Source organism: Triplophysa rosa, linkage group LG5 (assembly GCF_024868665.1).
Source record: "Triplophysa rosa linkage group LG5, Trosa_1v2, whole genome shotgun sequence".
NCBI classification, from domain to species: Eukaryota; Metazoa; Chordata; class Actinopteri; order Cypriniformes; family Nemacheilidae; genus Triplophysa; species Triplophysa rosa.
In genome coordinates, this window is record NC_079894.1 from 27,210,750 (window position 1) to 27,231,897 (window position 21,148).

Below are 21,148 nucleotides of genomic sequence, written 5' to 3' on the forward strand. Positions count from 1 at the left end.
TTGACATCTAGCGGTTGAGCTTGGTATCGCAGTCTAAATTCAAAATATCGGAGAGACGAGGTTAGCCAAGTAGTGATTCTTCTCGATTTGTTTTGATTGTTATCAGAAATAATCTACAAGCTTTTTGTTGTTTTTGAGTGTACCGGAAGTTCAGTGGGGGTCACAGAAGTGCGCAGTTAACTTTATGTTGCTAAGATGTTGTCTATAATGTTCAAAATGTTTTTCTACAATGATTCTTTTCTCATTAAGTTACCAAGAAACAAATCACATACAACACCCTAGCAACCACTTTAGCGATGCACTAAAAACATCTTAGCAACTGCATGGCATACAACATACAGCGCTGAACAAAAGTGATGTCTGCCCTTGGACACCTGACATCTTTATTCAAATATATTATGAAAGATGTTGTGTAGTTGTTCTCGGAGTCAATCTCAGCTCTGTGAAGAATTTAAGAAGGTTAGGCAAAAAACACATGAGCAAAAATTACCGAGTCGAGAGCCAGGAGAATGACTGCTTCAAAAACAAGAGAGCATCAACAAAATATGACATCACTTTTGGTGACTACTACTGTATATTTTTAACACACGATGAATCGAATTACACATCAATAATCCAGTGAATGAAGAGTGAAAGTCTTCCATTGTGTGTCTGTCAGTATTGAGGGAAAAAATCCCTCAAATCCCAGAAACAGAGGTCAAACCCGAGGCACAGAATGATGCTCACAGTGCCAGGGCCAGTTCAAGGATTTTATTGTACCAAATACCCATGTGATGATGGTAAAAAGATGGAGGTTGTTTGGAGGTAAACTATTGATTGTGCAGCTTAAAAAGAGATGCAATTCACTATAAACGGAAAAGAACATGATCAATTTTTTACGTTTCACTAAATAAAGTCTTAAACTTTTTCAATAGAAATGTATGCTGGCCTACATTAAGATGAAAATCTCATCGTCAAAGAGCCCAAAATATATATTTAATAGACAAAATAATGAAAAACAGCGTTTTAGAGGTAGTAAACGTTTGATTTTCTCAATTCACGTGTGGCAACAGTAAATGTCCAAATCAAACTCACCTAATATGAAACTAAGCATTTTGTCTCTGTTTGCGATTTGGTATATTAAACACTTTGAGAATTCCAATCACTGTCAATTCCCAGCTCACGTCACACATCCCGGAGAGGATTTGCGTGTATCTTCACATCTGATCTCCTCTAAGCCCTTTTGCAGGTTTGTAAATGGCTGTTTTTATGACAACAGAACATTGGGGATTAGGACTGCTCTTTCTGAACTTTCTTTCTCTCTGTATAAGTAACAGGGCTGATGGAATGTCGTGTAATGAGATACAGAGAGTAAGAGCTTTGCTGTAGCTCAGTGGTAAGAGCATGGCACTGACAATGCCAAGGTCGTGGGTACGATCCCAGGAGATTGCACATAACAAAAAAATGTATAGGATAATGCAATGGAAAAAACATTTGAAGACTTTCCCACGCACACCCAATAGATAGAAATAGCACATCCCATAAAAAACATGTAAGATGAGATCTCTTTAATGAATGATTAATTAATTATTTCTCCTAGACATCAATGAGATTAAATGGAGAGCAAAGTACTTTTCTTAAGTCTCATCTGTGTTTCTCCCGAAAAAGGAGACAGACATCTCCCAAATGTCTCCGTCATTAGAGTTTCAGAAGAGATCTCTATAATGTCTCAAACTGAGCTCTGATTTCTCTGCAATCAAAAGTCAATATTATTGAAGATCTCAATATGAACACAAACATTTCTCTTTAAATTGACCCTAATCGAGATACTTTTACATGTACCTTTATACTCTTCATGGATTTGAACAATTGTCGCATTTTAAATGCACACTTTAAAAGAACTCTTTAAATATCATTCATCAGCTGGAAAAAACTGAAAGTAATCCTATCAGTATTGTTCCTTTGTATCTTTACACTGTAGTTGAAGTTGTGGTGTGGACTTCGCTATTCTCTTAAATTTTGTATGAAATTTAGCGGCATCTAGGGGTGAAGTTGCGAATTGCAACCAACGGCTCACTCCACCCCTCCTCCCCCTCCCCCTCGAATCACTAGGGCGGCTGACACAGAACTAAGATGTGGTCACGTTTGCATTTCTTTGCCTAAGGAGATAATGTATTTATGAAACACGTTCTGTAGAGCAGTTTGTCTGTTTAGGGCTACTGTAGAAACAACATGGAGAATTCCATGTAAGGGGACCCGTGGTGTATGTAGATAGAAATAGCTCATTCTGAGGTAATAAAACATAACGCTTCATTATGTAAGGTCTTTACACACCTCTGAACACAAAGTTATGTATATTATATTGCATTTCTGTCAATAGATCCTCCAAAAATTACACTAAGCACCTTTAAACATATAAAAAGGTCAGACTCTTACAAAAGTGAGTGTAAAGCCCAAGCGGCATTCTTACCACTTCTGAGAATGAACACGTTAAAGGGACAGTTCACCCAAAATGAAAATTTGTCATCATTTATTTATCTTCATGTCATTCAAAACCTGCACAACTTTCTTCTGTGGAACACAAAAGTAGGCATTTTGAGAAATGTGGTTTTGTGTCAACAAGTCCTCCAATTCATACGACCCCATTGGTCGTTTTCAACGTTCCCCAAATACGACACCGCGGAGCGTTTCCTAAAATAGCGCCTCTACCGGCAGAAGGAGAATCTTTTGTCTACCGTCATTATAAAATTATATATTTGCGCTATCATTTTGCAATGATGACACGTATTGGAGTGTGATTTTCACTTTAAACTGTCAGGATGAACTGTATTTACATTACAAATTACACCGTTCTCGCATTTTGATCAAACAACGTTACCCAATTATTTATTGTATAACATAAAACACAGCATATAAAACAGTCACAATTGTTATTCAAAATGTACAAATATTACAAGTGTACAGAAGTCAAACGATTGTAAGTTAAATCCTCAACCTACCGCCAGACGAAGTGATAGGTCAGCTGTGATTGTGAGAAAGCATTGGTTCTCGAATATCTTGTGACCGATTGCGTCATTACGTCTGCACTGAATGTGAAGTCTTACTGGCACGTTTTTTTCGGGAGGACAGTCTCTTTTGTGTTCATATTATGGAAGTCGATGTTGTTTGGTTCCAAGCATTCTTCAAAATATCCTCATCTGTGTTCTCTAGAAGAAAGAAAGTCATACAGGTTTGTAGTGACATGAGAATGAGTGAATGATGAAAGAATTTTAAAGGGGTCATATGGCGTGAACACGTGTTTTTTTGTATTTAGTGTGTTATAAGTTGCCCATGCATGTATTAGACACATAAAATTGCAAAAATAAAAGTGTAAGAACAAAAGATGCATTCTATCTAAAAGCGAATGCTCACCCAGGCTTGCCTGAAACGCCTCGTGTAACCACACCCCCACAAATCTACGTCAGTTCGTGGTATGATTTGACTAAGACCGCCCAAATGTATACGCAAGTAAGGTGGGCGTACCTGTCAGTACAATTGCGTTGGAACAATAGACTGTATAAAATATGGACGTAGTGTCCGTGACGTCACCCGTCAACCCGTTCTCACTCCCGACTCGTCACATATTTACGCTCGGTTAGCGCCCCACGGCGTCACTTTTGAACGCGCAGGGTACTCCTTTGGCATCATTTTTCGACGAACAGGGAACTGCGTTGCTATTTGCTAAATGCTCCAGACCGAGATGCGTGCAATTCTTAGCATTTCATAATTATTTATGGTTTTAATATTTTGTAGCACCTAACCCCAACCTCACCCTCACCCTAAACCTAACCTTAACCACTTCTCAGCCATTTAAAACACAACACGCGAATAAAAGTACAGGTATTTATTGCACAAACTGACCAAAACCATTACAAAATATAACAAACAACTCGTTTTGCAGACCTTTTTGCACCAAAGCCGTAGGATAACTTTACATGAAGATGCCGTGAGTGTCCGTGAATGCATGAAGTCGGCTCCCATTCAAAAATAAACCGGAACAGCTAGATGCAGTCGGTCGCGGGTACCGTTTCACGTTCAAAGCCAAAGAAATGACGCGATCGGTCACGAGACACGGGAGAGCCAATGGCATCGAAGGTGACTTAACTTCCTCTGGCGGCAATATTTGAATGTCGTTCTTCTCTGGATTTGAGATTTACGGCGGACGGTGATCGCTTTCGCATCTGTTCCTCATACAAATCGATCGTTTCGCGTTGGTACCCTTGGAATATCTGTATTTTTGAACGACATTGTGACTGCTTGTTTTATGTGTTTTATATTACGATAAATAAAGTGTTACATTACTTGTTCAAACTGTGAAACTGTCTGAATAGCGTCATGTACACGCAATTATCCTGGCCATTAAACTTAAATGAAAACCCCGAAACATCATAATTGAAAATTCTATCTAATATACATTTTCATAATGACAGTAAAATTCGCGTGCCCTTCATGTCGAAAAACGACGCCAAAGGGGTACCCTGCGCATTCAAAAGTGATGCCGAAGGACGCTGACCGAGCGTAAATATGTGACGAGTCGGGAGTGAGAATGTGTTGCACCCGTAGGTTTGTGAAGAGTAAAAATGAAGCCTAAAGTAGGCGGAGCCAGTCGTCGCCATCTTGGCATCTCCGTGTCACTCCCGGATTATCGTAAATGGGAAAAGAGGCAGGACGTGGTTGGAGCTGAGGTGCCCGGTTGGCTGAAATCACTTGTCACTCAAGTGGCCACGCAACTATTTTGCTGAATTTTAAGGCTTAATATAAGTTAAATGGGTGAGTTATAAAAAAAATCACTCTCCTCACAGTTGTCATGAAGGGTAAAATTACCTATATAGACCAAAATAATTTTTTGTACCAGGCTGTAAACATGTTTTTTTGTGCTGTAAAGTTGGCCATTTTAACATGGGGCTCAATGAGATTCTGCTCTGTTTTGGAGCCAGCCTCTAGCGGCCAGTCGATGAATTGCAGTTTTAGTCACTTCCGTGTTGGTTTCACGAGAGAGACCGGAAGATTGGCCCTTGGTTGGAACCTGATGTTCCACATATGGTAAGAGGCGTTACATTTCCGTCACACGCTTGCAGAATTCAACCAATCACCACGCACTAGTAAACTGGCCAATCATAGCACACCTCGCTTTTCAGAGCCATGAGCTTTGTTAAAAATCTGCCTGTTTCAGAGAGGAGGGGCAAAGAGGAGATACAAACATGCACAGTATGTGGAAAATACAGCGTTTCTGAACCTTAAATCGTGTATACACATTACATTACATCTAAAACAAACAATAATATTCGTTTTAGCCGTGTCATATGACCCCTTTAAATTTGTGTGAACCATCCCTTTAACTTCATCTTCTGACAGCTGGACCAAACCTGCAAGAGACAGAAATCACTCATTAGGATCTTTTAATGTCTCAATTGTTTCTTCTAGAAATGATCGCAACAGAGACATTTGTCTGAGAGTTTATCTTCAGACATTTGTCTTAACTTTCAGAAGTTGCATTCATTAGTTTATATTGTTCCAACCTCCTACCGTGTTATTTTCCTGCACTGTTTTGTTTGCACACACAGTCAGGGAGATCACGGTCGCCATGTCTCTCTGTCCTCGGGCGAGAGATTTACAGATGGCCTGGTTTCGTCCAGCTGTTGGCAGCAGCATTACTAAATGATCCCTCTGTGAGATTGACATGTGTCCGGTTTCTGCTCGGTCTGTCACTCAAACCTAACGTCGCCATGGTAACGGAAGGAAAGAGAAGATGAACTGAGGCCAAAATAAAAAAACGATAAATTTACTGCAACTAGATATCCATCTGTTTGCTTATAATCTTCTGTTTGTGACCCGCTGTGTCCTCCCACAGGACAAAAACTGAGATGATTTATCCATCTTTATTTAAACCGTTATTGCGTTTATGCAAATAGAAAAGTTTAGGATGCTACTAAACCTGTCCTGGGTCATTTTCTACCACAAAATCAAAATAATGAACAAAAATGGTATGTCTCATGTTTATATAACATTTAAACTTTTTACAATCCATTATTGTTAAATATCTTCTGTTGTTTTCTCAATGCAGAAAGTGCCCTGATGGGTTCGACTGTTTGAAAACAGGTCGGAACCCAAACTATGGCTACACGAGTTTTGACACTTTTGGCTGGGCCTTCCTGGCTCTCTTCAGATTAATGACACAAGACTACTGGGAAAACCTCTATCATCAGGTATATTACACCCGACAACCCGGATTCTGCTATCAGACGGCTTTTTAAGCATATGCATAACATAAATGTTACATTTACACAGGACCGGTGCGATATATTAATTCTCTAACCCGATGTGTGCAAACATAAATGTTACCCTTTGAGTTATTCTGTCATCATTTACTCACCCTCATGTCATTCCAACCCTGACTCTTTCTTCTGTGGAACACAAAATAAGATATTTTGAAAAAGGTCTCAGTAGTTTTGTGTCCATACAATAGAAGTCAATGGGGTACAATGTTGTTTCGCTAACAAATATATTTTCTATTGTGTTTTGCAGTCATATAGGTTCAAAATTAAATGTATTTTTGCTTTTAGGTATACTTTTCCTTGAGTTCATAATAATACTTTTACACAAATATATATATATATATATTTAATCTGTTCATTAATTCTAATTCCAGTGTACTAGTATTATTATTATTGTTATTATTAATAATAATAATCAATTAATTTTGTTAATTGAAAATGGAATCTATATAAAGGATTTAAAGGAGTAGTTCACTACAAAGTTAAAATTCCATGATAATTCACTCACCCACGTCATACAAGCCGTCCGTGTGTTTATTTCTTCTGTCGAAAACAAATTGAGGCTTTTGAGGAAAGCTTTCCAGGGTACTTACTCATTTAATGCACTTAAACGGGGGGCCGTTGGTTAAGGTCCAAATTTCAGTTTTATCGCAGCTTCAAAAGACTCTACACGATACCAGCCGATGAATAAGGGTGTTGTCTAGACGTGCATCGCAGAGGCAGTTAAAGCCATATATTTGTTTAAAAGTATATCATTTTTTAGTTTTTTGGAAAATAACCAATCGTTTCGCTAGACAACACCCTTATTTATCGGCTGGTGTGCGATGAAACTGTAATTTGGACCTTAACCAACAGCCCCCCGTTTAAGTGCATTCTATGGAGAAGAATCCTGGAAAGCTTTCCTCATACGCCTCAATTTGTTTAGGACAGAAGAAATAAACACACGGATGGCTTGTATGACATGTGAATCTGAATGATCATGAAATTTTCATTTTATAGTGAACTACTCCTTTAAAAGAATTTAAAGGAATCTTAATATCTCCAATGTTTTAATATCTTTCATAACTGTCTCTTCTCTCTGGCAGACTTTGCGGTCAGCGGGCAAGACCTACATGGTTTTCTTTGTGCTGGTGATTTTTCTGGGTTCTTTTTACCTGGTAAACTTGATCCTGGCTGTGGTGGCCATGGCATATGAAGAGCAGAACCAGGCGACCATCGCCGAAGCCTGGACGAAAGAGAGAGAGTTTCAGCTGGCCATGGAACAGCTACACAAGGAGCAGAGTGTAAAACAATGTGGAATGATAAACCGTTTGCCCTAATCTCCTCATTTTAATTGAACTAGTTGAAAGAAAACTGGATCTTGCCCAGATCTACTTTCACTTTGAAAAAACACACACACATTATTTCATGTTGACTTTAGCCAAACCAACTTGAAAATCATTTAGAAATACTATGTTTCTTTATGTTGCAAGTACATTTTCTAGTGAGATCTGATAAGTTGTCTGTGGTGTTTGGTGTTAGGCATTAGCAAAGCAGCGCAGAAAAGAAGCAGAGATGATCCAGACGGCAGAAATATCTCCCACTACCTTCTCTCGTAAAGACACCGTAAAACAAACCCGATGTAGAACAAGATCCCACAGAACACTGTCAGAGGAGACGGAAGACAACCCAGATCTCCAAGCATCAAAGTTTAACCTGTTTGATGAAAAAGTAAGTATCTTTAATTTCTTCATGACTTTAATCAATCATTAAATGAGTTTTTTAATCACATAAAACTGCTCTCCTCCAGCCAGCTCACCCTTTTCTGGCGACACTCTCCTCACATCCTCTCAGCACACGTCGAGGAAGTCAAATCAGCATCTTCACCTCCCGTCCACGCAACAATTCAGAGGCCGACTTCGCAGATGACGAACGCAGCATCCACGGCGAAGGGCGGAGCCAGGCGGGCTCCACGGCAACACCGTGGCACAAGCGTCGTACGGGCAGCATCAGAAGTCACTCGTCGCAGGTGTTGACGCTCGCCCTCAACGGCAGACTGAACGTTTCTATGGAGCAGAACGGCATCACGGGTGTCGGGCCGCACACCCCGCCATCACTGCCAGCCATCAGTATAGAGAAGGTCAGAGACGACAAGGTCAGTGAAGCAGGAAAACAGGATAAATGAAGACTAAACAGTGTCAACTTATATCATAAAGGTCAAGGTTATATCAAAAGAGCGCTCACCCTCTTGTCATTCTCCAACTTTTTTCCTCTTTTTCTGTACTAGGAAAGTAGATGGTAAGAGTGGCTGCTGATCTCATCAGTCCATATGATTCGTGTGCTAGCTTTTTTCGTTTTAAATCTGATGAGAAATGTTCGAGTTCATATTGAGATCTTCAAAAATTGTGTGACTTGACAAATCTGAGCTCAGTTTGACACATTGCTGAGATATCTTCTCAAACGCTAATGACAGGGACATTTGTTTTTTCAATATCTGAGACGCAGATGAGGCTTAATCATAAGTTTCCATTTGCTCTTGATTTAATGTCCTTGATGTCTAGGAGAGAGATATTAAAGAGATCACTTACACGTATGTGATTTTTCTTATGGGAAGCTGACACTAGACATTAAGACACGTTAACGTTCATAACATTCATTTCGATTGGCAGGAGAAAGCGTGTCAGAAAGAACAGAGCGCAGCTCCCAAACAGACAGGTGACGTGCAGGAGGAAGTCCCGCCCCCTCGCAGGAAGAGAGGCCTGAGCTCCATCAGCTTCTTCAGTGATGACATGGATGGTGAGATTTCTATTCTTTAACCCCCACAAACTGATAGAAAATGTACCGTGTAAATTTAGATTCTATTTCATAATATAAATGCTAGTCTGCTTTACTCACAACAAAACCTGTGATGCCCTTCATAGCTCAGAAGAAATCTTTCATTTCTCAAGAAAAGCATATGAGAAGCAGGAGGCATAAAGGAACAGTTCACCTGTAAGGGGATTTACAGTAAAAGACCCGTAGACCAGTTATGAATGAATGAAGACAAGAAGTCCGGATTGTAATTAATAGAACATAGTTTGTAGTTTGGCCAGTAGAAGTCAGCTTCAGCACTCTCAAGGAGTTCCACAGGCCGACCTGCCTTACATCCAAAATGCAGCCGTATTTAAGCTAACAGAGTTAACTAACTACGTCATTACTTAAATCAAGCTCACATGATTGGTTATCAATAGATAAACAAGAACACAAAGCTCTCAAACACTTCTGGAGTCATGAGACATTGACTACACGGCACTGGTCCCTTCACACCCAAAAAATGAAAACTCAGTTTTCATTTAGGCTACTCACCCTCGAGTTGTTCCAAATCTGTATAAATGTCTTTGTTCTGATGAACACAGAGAAAGATATTTTGACAAATGCTTGAAACCAAACAGTTCTTGGCCACCATTGACTACAATAGTAGGAAAAATTGCTTTAGCAATGTTTTTGTTCTGTTGAACACAAAAGAAGATATTTTAAAGAATGTAGGACAGCAAACAGTTCTGGCGCGCTTTTGACCACCATTGTATTTTTTCCTACTATGGTGGTCAACGGTGGCCAAAAACGGTTTGTTTACAAGCATTCTTCCAAATATCTTTCTCTGTGTTCAGACATTTATACAGATTTGGAACAACTCGAGGGTGAATAAATGAAGACAGAATTTTTGGGTGAACTGTCCCTTTAAGAAGCAAATCTCATTTCCGCCTGAGATAAACTTTTATCATCACAAACGTTTTCATCTTAAAGCCCCAAATTATCATACATTAACGTTTCCACTCATCCACATCGCCCATTTTCATGTCCAGATTTATTTTTGGTTACTCATGTCTGTCGTCCTCTCAGAATTTGAAGAAGCCCGTCAGAAATGTCCTCAATGCTGCTATGAATTCGCCAAGAAGTACCTGATCTGGACATGTTCTCCGGCCTGGCTGAGACTGAAGGAGGGGCTTAAAGTCATGGTGTTGGATCCCTTCCTGGATCTGGCCATTACCATCTGCATTGTGCTCAACACATTGTTCATGGCGCTGGAGCATTACCCCATGACGGATGAATTCAACAGCATGCTCAGCGTCGGAAACCTGGTGAGGACCGTTGTCTATTTGTATCACAATGTATTCGTTGATAGCGAGAATCAACCTGATGCCGATTCTGTCGCTTCTGCCATTTCTCAACATCAGACATTTAATGTAATGTTTTTCATGCTTACCAGGTGTTTACTGGAATCTTCACAGCTGAGATGGTGCTGAAGGTCTTGGCTCTGGATCCGTACTATTACTTTCAGCAGGGTTGGAACATCTTTGATGGAATTATTGTTTGTTTGAGTTTGATGGAGTTGTGCCTTTCCAGAGTGGAAGGTCTATCCGTCCTCCGCTCATTCAGACTGGTGAGTTTGACCAGCACCGGCTTTAGACTCTGCTTGGAAATAAAGTTTTATCAATGTATTTATATTTTGCTCAAATGTATACATGCATTAAAGACGCATTGTTTCAAAGGGTCGATTAAAGATGCTATCCATAACTTTTGCCTCTCTATCGCCATCTATGATTAAAACATAAAACACAACCCCTCTCTAAAACTCTCTTAGACTACAGTCACAACTGTACAGTCACTTGCACTTTTAACACATTTACATTTGTAGACTAACTCTCACATCATTAATATACAACCAAGCATTGTATTTTAATTAAACGACTCACGGTTTAGAGAGACGGATGTGCTTGATGTGACTTGACGCAACTCTGACATGTATCAGACAGAGTCTTAAATTGTTCTTTATGCATATTTGTTTTTGTTTTGTCGATATTTGTATTTCTTTTGTCGGTATTTGTCGATATTAGTTCTTTACGCTGGTAAGTGCTAAAAAACCTTTTTCGCAACGGTACGTTGTCGAGAAGGGCAGTCACATCTTTGCTTAGTTACGTGTACACCAGTTTGGGAACCATTGCCATAAAGCATTGAAACAATGCTAGTAAAAAAAACAACCCAAGATGGCAGATGAGGCAAAATACATTTTAATTATACAGTAAATATCACTAATAATTAGGCCTGTCAAACGATTAATCGCGATTATTCGCATCAAGAATAAAAATGTGTGTTTACATAATATACCTGTATGTCTGTGCACTGTGCATAATCACAAACATGCATATATTTAAGAAAATATAAAAATGTATAAACATTTATATTTCATTTCAATTATTGGTAAGTATAAATAAATACATGTAAACATAACAATGTATACGTGTATGTCTATGTGTTTTAAAATACATAATTAATATGCACAGTACACAGACATGCATATTAAAAACATAAACTTTTATTCTGGATGCGATTATTTGCGATTAATCGTTTGACAGCCATACTAATTATTCATAAATAATAAACGATGCCCTTCGAACATCACATCTAGCCACAATGTGGCACACACAGTCCATATGAACTGGCTGACCTGCTTGAAATCAACTGGCTTTACTCTTCATCATCAGATTAAAGCGGTCCACATCTTATCATGTCTCTTGACATTGTGGTATTAAGCACTGTTGTTAAACACTGCTGTGTATGTATTTATGTTAAAAACTCAACCCTCTTTGTTTTTTATGGCTTCATCCACATTTGCATATTTGGCAGAGCAGTAATCCTTTATCCATTAGTGAGATTAAACATTTCATTGTTGAGTTCTAAAAAAGTGGGCTAGACTTTCTTTTTTGTTGTTGTTGTCGTTCTACATCAGTTGAACTGGCAACACAATTGGATGATTTATAAAAACAAAACCAAGTTAGGTAAATTGGCTTAAACCCCATTTTTTCATGTTCTGTGTTTTGTCCTCAGCTGAGAGTTTTTAAATTGGCGAAGTCGTGGCCCACGCTCAACACGCTGATAAAGATCATCGGTAACTCTGTGGGTGCTCTGGGTAACCTGAAGCTGGTCCTGGCCATCATCGTCTTCATCTTCGCCGTGGTGGGCATGCAGCTGTTCGGGAAGAACTATCAGGATTGTGTTTGTAAGATCAGCAATGACTGCACGCTCCCTCGCTGGCACATGAAAGACTTCTTCCACTCGTTCCTCATCGTGTTCAGGGTCCTGTGCGGCGAGTGGATCGAGACCATGTGGGACTGCATGGAGGTCGCCGGACAGCCACTTTGCATTCTGGTCTTCATGTTGGTCATGGTCATAGGAAACCTGGTGGTGAGTATGAAAGCTTATATGGTTTTTTGAAAAATATAAACATGAATAGGGGTTCTTTGTATTCAAATACATCATCACAAAATCTCAGTTTATGAGGACACATGAGTTGGCGTTTTAGAAATATTACTTATTTGTCCCAGATTATCTGCCGTGATCCAGTCGTGACCTCTTCGCAGACTTAATGAAGGTCTTTTCCCAGAAAATAAGATGCCACTAAACCTCCCAAGTTTCCAGTTTTACATTAAGACGGCTACCAAAGGAAATCACATGAGAGCAGTTTGTTAACAGTTTGATATACAAATATTCAACCAGAATTGTAAACCAGGATAAATATGGATAAATAAACATTAGGCTGCTGTAAATGGCTGTGAAAAAACAGTTGATTTCCTTTAAAGTTACAGTTCATGGGTTGATGTGGCTTATATGTATACGGTCCATGAGGGTACTGATTAGGGCCATCAAATGACTAATCGTGATTAATCGCATCCAGAATAAAAATTTGTGTTAAAATATTTGTCTGTGTACTGTGCATATTGACCAGGTCTCCCTGGAAGAAGAGACTGTAAAGTCTCAATGGGATTCTCCTGGCTAAATAAAGGAAAATATATATATATATTCTAAATATAAAAAACAAACACGTTTAGGAAATTTTTACATGTATTTATTTATATTTACCAATCATTTACATTAATTATTAATGTGTATTAATTTTATATTTTTTTATATACGCATATATGTGTATGTTTTTATAAATACAAAATTATTATGTACAGTACATCATGTAAACACAAACTTTTATTTTGGATGCAATTACTCGTGATAGATAGTTTGACAGCCGTAATACTGATTAAAATCACATGAACCTTGAAGACAGAAGTCTTATTCTAGGCTTGCTGAAGGAATATGTGTTGTTAACATGCTGTACAGTGAAAACCGCTGCTAGTCTTTAGTTATTGTATAATGGTTTTAAATGCTGGTTACATGTAAAAATGCAATGTTATAAATTCTGAATTCAGAATCTTATCTCTAACTATATGACTTGATTCAATCTAAATGAAAGTGTTACTGACAAAATATTTTAAGAATTCGTGTATTGACAGTTAATATATAGGAAAATATATTTTCTTTGCGTAGGGTAAAAAGACAGTTTTCAACTTTTGTGTAAATAACAATATTACAAAAGTAACACACAAAATTAAGGATTACAGCTTTAGGATTAAAAAAACGGTTAAACTAATTTTGAAGGAACTATCAAATCCAAGAATGAGCAATAAACCAAGGTTATTTTATTTCATAAAATTGAAAACAATTCTGTTTATTGAAATAAAATAAATGATTGGGAAGGCAAGTTTATTTTAAATAGCACGTTTCATACACAATGGTAATTCAAAGTGCTTTACATAAAAAATAATCATCTAAAAATAATCACAACAATAAAACAGGGAATTTAAAAACCTTTAAAATAATAAAAAAATGATTTAAAGTTAATAAAAAACAGTTTAGAATAAACGGATTATACATGAAATATAGTGCAGTCAGTTCAGACAAGGCACAGTGCTCATTAAGTCATTCAGTAAATGCACGGCTAAAAAGATGAGTTTTGAGTCTGCATTTAAATGTTGATAATATTAGCACATCTGATCTCTTCTGGAAGCTGATTCCAGCTACAAGCAGCATAAAAGCTAAAAGCGGATTCCCCTTGTTTAGAGTGAACCCTTGGTATATCTAACTGACTTGATCCTATTGATCTAAGGGGTCTGTTCCATATCTGCGATGTGTTTCGGTCCTAAGCCGTTTAGTGATTTATAAACGAGTAACAGTACTTTAAAATCAATCCTAAAAGTAACTGGAAGCCAGTGTAGGGAGTCTAAGGACTGGTGTAATATGCTCAGATTTTCTGGTTCTAGTGAGAATCCTGGCAGCAGCGTTCTGTATGAGCTGCAGCTGTCTAATGGTTTACTTGGGAAGGCTGGTGAGAAGACCATTGCAATAATCCACCCTGCTGGTAATGAAGGCATGAACAAGTTTCTCCAAGTCTTGACTGGAAACAAAATATCTAATTCTTGCAATGTTTTTGAGATGGTAGTATGCTGATTTTCTTACAGCTTTAACATGACTACTGAAACTAAGATCTGACTCCAGAATCACACCAAGATTCTTGACTTGATTTTTAGTTGTTTGACCCCTAGAGTCAAGGTATGCATTCGCCTTGAGAACTTCATCTTTGTTTCCAAATGCAATGACTTCAGTTTTCTCCTGGTTTAACTGAAGAAAGTTTTGGCCCATCCAACTATTAATTTCATCAATGCATTGGCAGAGGCAGTCAATGGGGCACATTTGGTGATAAGGCTAATTAAATCTGGGTGTCATCTGCATAGCTGTGATATGCAATTTGGTTCTTTTTCATTATTTGACTCAGTGGGAGCATATACAGGCTGAACAAGAGTGGTGCAAGAATTGAGCCTTGTGGGACTCCGCATGTCATTGACGTCCACTTGCTCTCCTATACTCCTATACTCCCATAATAACCTCTCCTATCTAAGTATGACCTGAATCATTTGAGGACCGTCCCAGAAAGACCGACCCAGTTTTCTAGTCTCTCTAGAAGTATGTTATGATTGACAGTGTCAAATGCAGCACTGAGATCTAGCAGTACCAGCACTGATATTTTGCCAGAATCAGAATTTAGGAGAATATCACTCATTAACTTTATGAGCGCTGTCTCTGTACTGTGATGCGGTCGGAAACCAGATTGAAACTTGTCCAGGTATCCATTAGAGTTTAAGTAGTTGTTCAGCTGGTTAAAAACAATCTTCTTAATAATCTTGCCTATAAAAGGGAGATTCGATATCGGTCTATAGTTGCTCAATATGGTGTTATCAAGATTGCTCTTTTTCAGGAGGGGCTTAACAACTGCAGTATTCAGGGAGTCCCAGAAAGAAGTGAGGCATTTATCACTTCTAACAGATCTACTTCTAAACAGTTTAGCACACTTTTGAAAAAAGATGTGGGAAGTGTGTCAAGATAACATGTTGATGATTTAAGGTGTTGTACTATTTCTTTCAAAATGTTGCTATCGATTTCTTCAAAAGCAGACAAAGTAGCTTGTGTTTTGTGAATCTGTCTGACCTCTGTATAACTTGCGGATGTACTAATCGCCTTTCTGATATTATTGATCTTCTCAGAAAAGAAGGAAGCAAACTCATCGCATTTACCGTCGGAGAGCATTTCATTGGGAATCTGACTTGGAGGGTTTGTTAGTCTCTCGACAGTAGCAAAGAGAGTGCGAGTGTTGTTTAAGTTACTGTTTATAAGGTTTGAGAAGATGGTCTGTCTGGCTGTGCCAAGTTCCGCATTGAAAGCGTGAAGACTGTCTTTATAGATGCTATAATGAAATTCAAGTTTCGTTTTCCGCCACATCCTCTGTACTACTGTTGATTTTCTCCAAGGCGCTTTTTGTCTGCCAGTCTTCTCACTGACTTCAGAGGAGTAATATCATCAATAACCTTCTTAACTTTTTTTTTTTTATTTAAAAAAAATGCTACAAATAAACTAGGCAATCACAAATTTAAGGCCATGTGCTGCAGTTCACTGTATACATGCAGAATAGTAAAATTCCTCTCATATAAAGTGTATTTATACAGTATGTTTACAGTAGGTAAGTAGTATAAAGCCCTGTAGATGATTCTAGGATGCTCCTATTGATATTATCCTGAGATTCGGATCGGTGTGTCATCAGTTCTGCTACTGAATGTTTACTGATGGATAAATGTGTGCTATTTCAGATTACATCTTGACACTTCAGTTCAATATATTATGTGTTAGTGTTTTCTGAATGAGGACATGGACCTTTGCCAAATGAGGAGGTTTTTGTGTGGGGTTTGTACAAGTTGGTGTATTGTTCTGAGAATGTGTTTATAGTTGTGAGAAAATGGTGAATTGTTTCATGAATTGTGTGTTAGCAATAGAGAAAAAACTAAGTGAATACATACCTCACAGACTGTGAAAGTGAAGTTAAAAAACATGGTTAGTACACTAACAGTAAAACCATGGTTCATTTTCCTATATGATATATGATTCCTATATGATTTCGCAAACCAGTCAGTAAGTATAGGTTAAAGTACCATATGGTTTGTTAGATAAATGTTTGACTTTAAATTTTTTAACCCATCGATAAGAATCATATAAAATAGGCAGAAATGGATCAGATCTGATCAAATTCTAATGATGCTAAACCCTGCTCATTTTAAACAAGCCAGCATTCTTCTCTCTCTCTCTCTCTCTCTCTCTCTCTCTCTCTCTCTCTCTCTCTCTCTGTTTAGGATTATTTTTGTGGATTATTGTGATTAAAAATCAGAGTAAAACTAATCAGGTTTTTGAAACAACCCACTCAAACCAGCTCATCCTCACCACTGTGGAAACCGTTGTTCATGTAACCGATAACATGGGTTTTAACTCAGCTCCAAGATTTACTAGTGTTTCACTAGATCTTTCTGTACATCTGTTGTCTTACCAGACTATGTGTAAATAACATCAGGAAACAGTGTTATAATCCCCTTTTAAAGGAACAGTTCACCCCAAAATACAAATTCTGTCATCATTTATTCACCCTCGTGTCATTCCAAACCTGTAAAAGACTCTTTCTTCTTTAATGATATGTGTCATTAGCTATATTAGCTCATACTCACCGACGCTTTTCTCTGTAGGTGCTGAATCTGTTTCTGGCTCTGCTGCTGAGCTCCTTCAGCTCTGATAATCTCTCAGCGCCCGATGACGATGGAGAAATGAACAATCTCCAGATTGCCTTCGCTCGAATCCAGTCTGGTGTGACTTGGCTGCTCAGCGCCATCAAAGACAACGGGAACATGACCTCGAGCAGTCGGAAAGCCAAAGAGGAACGGGCGTCTCTGAAAGCCAACCACGCAGAGTGCAACGGCATTGTGGGAAGGTTCGGGCGGTACGGAGAAAAGGATGTTAATGCAGAGGAAGAGAACACTTATATGACCAATCCCAATCTTACCATCTGCGTGCCCATCGCACCTGGAGAATCCGATATGGAATTTCTAGAAGAAGAGGATGAAGAGACTGAGACATCAGAGGATGAAGAACAGACACCGGTGAGAAGTTGTACTATTTAATTTAACACCGACCCCCATTTTAATCAAGTTTGATTCTGTAATATTGACATTTACTGTAGCAGATGCTTTTATCCAAAGTGACTTACAAAAGCGAGGAAAACAATGAAGCGTTAATATAACAAGTCCTAAAATACAACGTTTCTTCTTATAAAATAAATAACTGGATACACTTCCAAAATAATTCACTTTCAAGACAAATCAGATCTAGAACACAATCGAAAACCTTCATATGTTGCACATAAATGTTGAATATATATTTATTGTGAGTGGGTGAGATCTGGGGTCAAAGGTCAGCGACAGGATGCGCGTGTGAGGCACCGGGTGGCAGCGGGACTCTCGCAGGGGCATGCGGATTCATAATCTGATAATCTGCTAAGAAGACAAGGTGAACCCATCGGGCACCGCATGTCTGTTATATAAGAAAACAGGCTAGAGGAGCGAAGACAATGTGTAAATGTCATCATGAGATGCTGCTTTATTAGGGGAAGAGCCCAATGAGCCCTCATTAGTACAAATCAATGAACCTTTAATGTTTTAAAGGAACAGGTCACACAAAAATGACAATTCTGTCATTATACTCATCCACATTTCCCTTGAAACTCGACTTTCTTCTGTGAAAAAGAAATGCAAAACACATGTACAGTCACACAGTTGTCACACACAAAACTATCGTAGCTGCCTTGCATATAGACATTTTTCTTTAAAGCATATTTTCAGAGTATTATTCAATTCAAATAAGAAAACATTGATTTTCTTGTTATAGTGAATTGAAATGGGATTGTGGGAAAATGTTGTGCTCTGTGTAGTGATCCAGTGGGTGTGCGGTATATTTAACATCCAAATCATAAACCACATTGTCTCTTAATAGCTGCTGTTAAATACTTCTATATCAATTTGGTAGTCTCGTGTTTTCTGTTTAATTTATATAGTGCATGCCATCATTTAGGCTACTAATAATGTTTGCTAAAATGATTGCTTAGAAAATTAAGTTCATTTAATTCAGATCATGTCAAATGCTTAATGTTTATGAAATAGTTAAAAATTGCTTGCATTGTCTCCACAAGTTATGGACAGTAACAATGTTTTTATTTATCTATTATTCAGTCTCTTGATTTGAATACAACCGGAAAACACAGGAAATTTGAATGCAGTATTAATGGCCGTAGTAAGTAAGTAATTAGCCTCCCCATACCCTTGAGCAGGAACCTTCTCTTAAAAAAAGAGAATAACATCCTGGGGCCAGATTAACGAAACTGTTCTGAAGACAAAATATAAGATTGTTCTTAAGATAAATTATAGGAAGTTCGTAAAAATGTTCGTAAGTGCGATTCTCAAACATTTCTTAAAACATTCTCAAATATTTTCTTAAGAACATCTTCATTTTCTTCTTAAGGATCAAATAATATGATTACACTCGCTTGCTCGTGTGGTAACTGTATATGTTTATCTATACAATAAACTTTATGTGTTTAACAAGCACATCGCGTTCTTATATAGCCTATATATCTATATTAGCATGTGATGTGTTAAATGGCATTTATGATCGCATGTTAGCTAATATGTTAGCAAGCGTTAATAAAAATATAATATATTATAATACTTTTGGTGTGTTACTACGGCATAATAACTTGTGACCCTCTCCTTTTCCAGTCACTTTGTCCCAGAATAATGTAAAAAGCACTCCGTTTTTAATATTGAAAGGTAAAGTAAGGGAGCTAGACCTTATCGTTATTATATCAAAATAAATATTCCCTAATGGCAAGTACACGTCAAAATGATTATTCTGGCTCAATACAATGCACGTCACACGTAAAACAACCAAATACATGTTTAAACATCTTATCTTTTGAGATTTAAGACGACCGTGAGTCTTAATTTTAAGATGATATTTACAACAGATTTTCTTTCGAGAATTTGGATTCTTCTTAATTTTTTCCCTAAGATCAATTTATAGAAAATGTTTAAGAACTATCTCAAGAAGTTTTTTTCGGGAATACAAAACATTCCTAACTTTTTTCTTAAATTACAATTTAAGAAAAAACATGGCAGTTAAGAAGAATTTTCTTAAGAATGTTTTGTGAATCCGGCCCCTGATTTCTAATTGTAATCTTCAGGACCAACCCGGTCTCATGAATTGCGTATAAATAACACGCTGTTGCATTATCGTGAAATGCGTACGCCAAAGTTCGATTTTGCGTGCATATGATACGCCAATGTTTGCATGCACCTCGCTGGAGAGCAGCCATTTTGAAACGTACATGAAGAGGAAACACTGAAATAATTAAAATAATACTGTTAGGTTTAGGGTTTGGGTTAGGGTAGAGGTTATAATATGCATGCACGCTAACATTAGGTTTAGGGTTTGGGTTAGGGGACAGGTTAATAAGACAAATTGCCGGTTAATATGCACGCGCGCTAAATTGGCGTATCATATGCATGCAAAAATAGGCGTATTTATGCACGCTAAATCGAACTTTGGCGTCCGTATTTCACGATAATGCAACCCGCGTGTTATTTATACGCAATTCATGAGACTGGGCTCTCAGGACTGTCTCCCCCAAAACTTCAAGCTGTGTTTAGTGCCAACGGAGGTCACACTAAATACTGACTTTTATTTTGTGAATATACAGCCATGGAAAAAATGAAGAGACCATTTTTTTCTGGTTTTAAAATGTACTATTTATAGTTATGAGTTTAGGTGAAATGATCATTTTTGTTTCATTCTGTGAACTACTAACAATATTTCTCCTAAATTTCAAATAAAAATATGGCTTCTATTTGCATTTATTTGCTGAAAATGAGACCTGGAGAAACAGGCCAAAATAACAGAAAGGATGCTCTGTCGTTTTTCAGACCTCAAACACTGCAAAGAAAACAAGTTTGAATTCACAGTAATATTTCTACATGTATTTAAGTTGAAAAATGATTTTTATGTGATAACCTCGATTTTTATGACAGATTTCATGTGTCTTGTTATTCTGTCAGTCATTCACGTTGCTGTTGGATGACTTTGTCACTCCTGAGGTTTGATTTTGTTGAAATTCAACAGACACTGTATTGGAATGACCACAATACATCTAGAAATGCTGATTAAATGAACATTTAAAATGGTCTTTTAATTGTTTCCCGTATTTCTGAAAAAGGAAAATGGACGGTCATTAGAACAACAGATTTGACACTTCTCTCAAAACCTTTACTGATGTCTTGGTAACACGACATGATGTGTCTCACGCACACACTGCTCACCTGTATTGTGGGATTAAGCACTTCCGGATTGTGTTGGCACCTTTACGCCAGTAATCTCTGTAAATCATTTCAAATATGTTTGCGTCACACACAGAGGAAATCTCATCACAACTGTATTAAGAAGGCCCGTGCCATCTGCCTACAAGAACAAAAGAAATGAGTGTGTATTCAGTTTCAGAACAGCTCTTCAGATTACACCGGAGGTCATGGATCTCCAAGTGGTTGTGGATTAGATGCATATGCCAGCATCACACGCCATATCTTGCCATG

At 37.9% G+C, this 21,148-nt stretch overlaps 1 protein-coding gene across 3 annotated transcripts in view; it reads left to right on the forward strand.

Annotated features, from left to right (window-relative positions):
• LOC130554109 (sodium channel protein type 4 subunit alpha-like) overlaps positions 1 to 21,148 on the forward strand; it is a 31,363-nt gene that overhangs the window by 1,109 nt on the left and 9,106 nt on the right. For all 3 annotated transcript variants that reach the window (XM_057333543.1, XM_057333544.1, XM_057333545.1), the window contains exons 3-11: positions 6,083 to 6,224; positions 7,379 to 7,576; positions 7,815 to 8,003; positions 8,083 to 8,427; positions 8,942 to 9,068; positions 10,152 to 10,390; positions 10,519 to 10,692; positions 12,138 to 12,494; positions 17,201 to 17,611. In XM_057333543.1, coding sequence (XP_057189526.1) covers positions 6,083 to 6,224; positions 7,379 to 7,576; positions 7,815 to 8,003; positions 8,083 to 8,427; positions 8,942 to 9,068; positions 10,152 to 10,390; positions 10,519 to 10,692; positions 12,138 to 12,494; positions 17,201 to 17,611 — 2,182 coding nt within the window. The remainder of the gene's footprint in view (positions 1 to 6,082; positions 6,225 to 7,378; positions 7,577 to 7,814; positions 8,004 to 8,082; positions 8,428 to 8,941; positions 9,069 to 10,151; positions 10,391 to 10,518; positions 10,693 to 12,137; positions 12,495 to 17,200; positions 17,612 to 21,148) is intronic.